Source organism: Elephantulus edwardii, unplaced genomic scaffold, assembly GCF_000299155.1.
Source record: "Elephantulus edwardii isolate Elephantulus edwardi_28Jun2011 unplaced genomic scaffold, EleEdw1.0 scaffold00100, whole genome shotgun sequence".
Taxonomy (NCBI): Eukaryota; Metazoa; Chordata; class Mammalia; order Macroscelidea; family Macroscelididae; genus Elephantulus; species Elephantulus edwardii.
Window position 1 is genome coordinate 4653001 of NW_006399850.1, and position 6556 is coordinate 4659556.

The window sequence follows — 6556 nt, forward strand, 5'->3', positions numbered from 1 at the left end:
AGAGGCAGTGCGGTTGGCACAGGATAGAGCAGGATTTAGGGCTGTTGTGCATAGGGTCGCTATGAGTCGCAAACGACTCGACGGCACATAACAACAACAACAACAACATTTATTTTTTAAATAATTCTTTTTATGCTATTGACACCTTATCTAAATTCTCCTGAAAAGAATGCAGAAAGAATCACGAATTGCTTTTTACATAGAAATTAACATTTTTACTTATCAAAAAAAGAGAAAAATGCATGGTTTTTCTATACTTTTTAAAATTACTTTTTTCCTTTTTCTAGGTTGTACCGAGGTATAGCATATTTTAAACAACATTTTTATAAGGAAGCAACTCAAGACTTTTCTGCTGCAATTCACTTAGATCCTAATAGCTGGCTAGCACTGTATTATCGAGGCTGCTTATTCAGAAAGCCTAATCCTTTGAGAGCACTACAGGATTTTAGCGTTTCAGGTACTTTGTCTTCAACTGCACTTATGTAGGAATCTGATCTGAGTTTCAACAACATATTTTCATGGAGTGGAATACTGAAATTTTGTTGAATCAGAACAGACTCAGCTTATCCTTGTGCTGGAATCCCAAAGGCACGTGGTTTGAGTTCACTAGCAGTTCCAAGAGAGCAGGATGGACAATCTCCTTACATGTGATCACTACCTCTGAAAATCCACTGACGGGCCAGTCATGGTTGATTCTTACTCGATGGTAAACAATAGCAACAACAAATTAGATAGGAGGAGAGTGCTCATCTTTCTTGTATGGAGCAACTGGTGGATTTGAACTGCCTGTGTTGGGCTGAAAACACAGCTCCTTACCGTTAATCCATCAGAACTCCCTAAATGATTTATTAGGTATGTTTTAGGTAGTTGCTATAGTTTCACGAGGGAGCTCTGAAGTTTTGGTGAGTAAAAGTTGCACTGCCAACCTAAAGATGCATGATTTGACTCTACCAACTGTTCTGAGGCAGATAGATAAATCTCTTCCCATATGGTTTACAACCTCTGAAACCTCCTCGGAGTCAGTTCTGACTGTATGGTAATGAGTTTTGAGATAATTGCATACACAAACATAAATTCCTATACACTAAACAATGAATATTAAAACTAGTTCTAGTTAAACTGTAAGAACTTTGGGAGCCTAGTATTGCAGGGAGTTGTGCTGCTAATACAAAAGCAATACCTCTCTGGCTATTTGAATCAATTAGTGAGTCTGAGGAAGATAAATGGACAGTCTCTTCCTGTGTGATTTAGAGGGTTAACTATGAGTTGGTTCTGACTCAACAGCAATGATTCTGAGTTTTAGGCATATATATTTTGTATTTCTTTGTAAGCTGATATCATCGTTTCAATCACTCACTCATTGCCATTGAATCAGAACTGATTCATAGTTGAACCCTCCCACCCCCACCCCCATTCCCCAAATGGGTTTTCCAAGGCTGTAGCTATTCCAGAGGAAATTATCCTTCTTTTTCCTGAGTCATCACTGGTGCATTTGAACTTCCAGAGAGAAGTGACTTTTGGGTTAGCAGCACAACTTCCTATAAACTATGCCTCCACTAGAGCTCCCTATGATTTAACCAGGGCTGTTTTTATTACTTATTGGTAAGTGTATTCATTTATATTTGGTGTGTAGCAAAGTGATAATGTTATACTGAGCACTGGGGATTTGTTTTGGAAATCAACATTTTAGTCAGCTCTCTAAAATGGCAGGGAACGATCCTGGTATGCTATGTCTTATTCCACAGGTCCAGCTTCTAAATTAGTCAAAATCATAATTTGTAACATTTAAATTAAAAACATACCTTGAGAATACCAAGTAGAGGACTCTATGGCTAACTTCCACCCTACTCTCTGGCCAGTCTTGGTCTAAGTATCTTCCATGTCTTAATGAAGTATTAAATAATAATAACCACATTGTGACTTAAAAATATTTTTATGAACAATGCTATATATTGTGGAACTAGTAAGAACAATCACAGTAAAAATGTTCTATATTATGAAAGTTAAAAATAAAAAATACACAGAAAAATATAATTCCAATATAGTTGTACAAATTCTGAGTAAGATATGTTCTTTTATTTTTCAGTTCTCTTAAACGACGGCTATGAGAATTTTAGTTCTTTTCTACATCGGGGCATACTCTATGCAGAACAAACAAAGTGGATGCTGGCAATTTGTGACTTTGAAACCGTTATTTCTCTGGAAAGGTATGTTTTCTTTTTTATAGTTAACAGTTAAACATTAGTTTTCTATAAAATTAGAGAAAACAGAAATGAAAGAAAATGTATTTATCATTGTTGTTACGCTCAGTTGAAAATTTTATGGAATGTGAGATATTTATCAAGTTATTCTCAAATTAATACAACCTTAAAACTGTTACTTCTAAACTAAGTTCACTTGTCTCAGTACTTTTACAAGTTTTAGAAATTTGTGCTGCCATACCAGAGGTTTGCATCAATCAGCTGCTTCATGGAAGATGGGCAATCCCCTCCCATCTAATTTACCGCCTCTGAAAACCTGCTGTAAGGTTTGGTCTGCTGTGAATTGATTCGAACTTGACAAAACACAAGAAGAAGGAGGTTACAAATCCCTAAATAGTAAGCCAACAAGATACTAAAAGGAACTTTGAAATGGTCAAATTTGAACTTTTTAAATATCAGGGGAAATTTATATACCTGTCGAGGACTGTCGAGGACTTTCGTTCATAGGGTTCAAAGGGTTGCTATGAGTCACCTACAACTCGACAGCACTTAACAACAACAACAACAACAACAACAACAAGGTATTGAATACAGACAAACCATTCTGCTCACAGTATTTCCGCCCTGCAAAACATTGATCAACAGAAGAACCCTTTTCTTCAGAACTTTTGCTGTTAAAGAATATAACACACACACACACACACACACACACACACACACACACATGGATTAAAGAAAGAATTTTAAAAAGTTATTAGGTTGTTAGGTGCTGTTCAGTTGACTATGACTTAATGACCCTATGAACAACAGATATGAACCCTGTTCTATCCTGTGCCAATCTCACCATCTCTGCTAAACTTGAGCTCATTGTCACTGTGTCAAATAATTCTTGTTATTTTCTGTCTTTCACTCACCCTGTACATTCCCAAGTACAATTCTTTTTCTAAGAACTGTCTACTCCTAAGAACATGTCCAAAGTATGTGAGATGACAGTTTATCATCCCTGCCTCTAAAAAGCACCTTGTTTCATGTTCTCAAAGACACATTTTTTTGTTGTCAACCCATGAGATACTCAGTACTCTTCTCAACATCACAACTCAAAGCCATTGATTTTTCTTCCTTCATCCTTAGTCATTGTCCAAATTTCAGATGCATAGCAAGGAACTGAAAAAACTATGGCTTGAATCAGGTGTACTATAGTCTTTAAACTTATATCCTTGCTTTTTAGCATTTTGCAGACATTGTTGACTGCAGATTTTCCTAGAGAAACTCATCTATTGATTTCTTGACTGCTGATACCAAAGATGCTGTTTGTGGATCCAAGTAAGATGAAATTGTTGACAATTCTGTCTTTTTTCCATGTAATGAAATAGGCAAAGAGCTGGAGTTAGAAAATAAAAAGAACTCACTCAACATGTCTCAAGATGAAAGAACTGAAGAGCAATTTCAAAACTCTAGTTTCAATACTAATTGCAATACCAATTGACTTGTATCAATTAACAGACACAGCCCTGGGTGAGCTCATCCATCTATACCAAGAAATTTGCAAGAGCACTATCTAACTGATGGATTGGAAGAGGTCCATATTGGTTTCCATTTCCAAGAAGGTAATCCAACATAATGTGGAAACTGTTGAAAAATATAATTAATATCACATGCAAGCAAAATATTGCTGAAGATCATTAGAAAACCGCTAGACCAGTGCATAGATTGGAAACTGGCAGGAGTTCAAGCAGGATTTAGAGAAGGCCGGGGCACCAGGAATATCATTGCTGATGTCAGATTGATCCTGGCTAAAAGTAAAGAATACAGAATAATGTCTATTTATGTTTTATTGACTATACAAAGGCATTTGTCTTGTGGATTATAGCAATCAATGGCTAACATTGAGAAGAATGGGAGTCCCAGAGCACTTAGTTGTGCTTATATGAAACCTATACATAGGCCAGGAGGCTGTTGTGTGAACAGAGCAAAAGAATATTACATGGTTTAAATTAGAAAGGGAGTGCATCATGGTTGTGTTCTCTTTTCGTTCTATTTATATGCCAATCAAATTATGTGAGAATATGAAGAAGAATAAGAATGTGGCATCAAGATTGGAGGGAGACTCATCAATAACCTTTATTAGGCAGATGACATAACCTTGCTTGCGGAAAGTCAGGAGGATTTGAAGCACCTGTTGCAGTAGATCAAAGAATACAAACTTCAACAGATTGAATCTCAATCTCAAAAAACAAAACAAAACAAACCATCACCCAAAATTATTACCACTAGACAAATAGGCAACTTCATGACAGATGGAGAAGAGATTGAAACTTTCAACAACTCCAGGAAATCAGAAGATGTATTACACTAGAAAAATCTGCAGTTAAGGATTTCTCTAAATTATTGAGGAGTAATGATGTCAGCTTGAAGAATAAGGTGCATCTGATTCAGACCATCATCATCTTTCTGATCACTTGCTATGTCTATGAGAGCTGAACAATGAATAGGGATATCAGAAGAAGAATTGATGCTTTTGAGCTGTGGTGTGAGAGAAGAATGCTGAACATCCCATGGACTACCAAAAGAACACACACACACAAAATATGTCTTGAAAAGGGTGCAGCCAGAGTACTCTTTAGAGGCAAAGATGATGAGGCTTTGCCTCACACACTGGGCATTTTGCTAGGAAGGGCTATTCCTTGGAGAAGGACATGATGCTCAGAAAGGCAGAGAGTCAGAGAAGGTGAGAAAGACCCTCTGCCAGGTGGACTGACATAATGACGGCCACAATGTCAGGAAGTGTGAATATGGCACAAGACAGGACAGGATCTGTCGTTCATAGGGTCACTGTGTGTTGTACTTGACTCAACGGCACCTAACGACAATAACTGTTGCAGTATTGAAGGATGCTATAGAAAGAATCTCGAGTGATCCTAGAAGCATCAAAAGAACTTTGCAAGAATATATAGAGTCGCTCTACCAAAAAGTTGGCTCGCATAGAATCATTTCAGGAAGTAGCATATGATCAAGAATTAAAAGTAGTAGAGGAAGAAGTTCAAGCTACACTGAAGGCATTGGCAGGAGGGAAAATGAAGAAATGACAATCTCTTCAACAAATGGTGCTGGCAAAACTGGACCTGCAGAAAGCTGAAGCAGCATCCACATCTCATTCTACACACAAAAATCAACTCAAGGAGGATCAGAGACCTAGAGGTAAAGCCAAAAACCATAAAGATTATAAGAGACAAAATTAGATGTAACTTAGAAGGACTAGCCTATGGTATAAATTGGCTAGTGAATACAATCAGAAATGTACGTCTCGCAGAGGATAACATCAATGAATGGAGCTTTCTAAAGATTAAGTCTTTGTGCACATATAAAACCTTTTTCCAATGGAGTGAAAAGAAAACCTACAACTAGGAAAAATCATTTGGCAATGCCATCTCAGACAAGGATCTCAAAACAAAAGTTTACAGACTACTACAGGGGATCCACAAGAAAAAGACTGATAACCCAGTTACAAAATAGGTAAAAGACAGGGAAAGACCTTTCACAGAAGACAGTAGAATGTACAACAGACACATGAAGAAATGATCAAAATCAGGCAATCAGAGAGGTGTAAATCAAAATCACAATGAGATTCCATTTCACCCTAGTAGCAGTGGCAAAGTTTATCAGGAAAGCAAGCAAAAAAAGTTGCAGAGGATGTGGAGAGATTCGAACTCACATGTACTGTTGGTGGGATTGTAAAATGGTACAATCATTCTGGAAGGCAGTTTGGCTTTTCACTGAAATGAGAAGCTGAATGCTGAAATGTCATATGACCCAGGTTTATTCCACTGCTAGGAGTGAACTCTGAGGAAAATAAAACTGAGACAGAAATGGATATTTGTACACTGATGTTCATTGCAACCTTATTCACAATAACAATAAAATGGAAATAACCCAAATGTCCATCAACAAATGAATGGACTGAGAAATTGTGATACATTTGTCTAATGGAATGCTATGCAACACTTAAGAGCAAAAATTTCAGAAAAATACTATGCAACATGAAGGAGGCTAGAGAGTATTATTCTGAGTGAACTCACTCAGCCTCATAAGGACAAATACTGTGTAAGAACATTATTGTAGAAATTGGAAGATAACTAGTAAAACGTATATGAGGATCCAAGGGGAGGAGGATGGGAGCAAAGTGTTGATGATGGGAAGGGGGTAAATTATAGGGCGATACCATTTGGTAGATGGAGTGAGTGGTGGGTAAAGGAAATGGGAAAGGTCTGGCAGGGATCTAGAAAGACAGGGTAATGGTGGGCATATTTCAATGATTAATTTTATAAAACATAATAAATGGGATTGATTGTATGAAA

General features: G+C 37.1%; 1 protein-coding gene across 1 annotated transcript in view; it reads left to right on the forward strand.

Annotated features, from left to right (window-relative positions):
* LOC102862704 overlaps positions 1-6556 on the forward strand; it is a 135557-nt gene that overhangs the window by 25142 nt on the left and 103859 nt on the right. Inside the window, exons 6-7 of the mRNA XM_006891584.1 lie at positions 288-457; positions 2087-2207. Coding sequence (XP_006891646.1) covers positions 288-457; positions 2087-2207 — 291 coding nt within the window. The remainder of the gene's footprint in view (positions 1-287; positions 458-2086; positions 2208-6556) is intronic.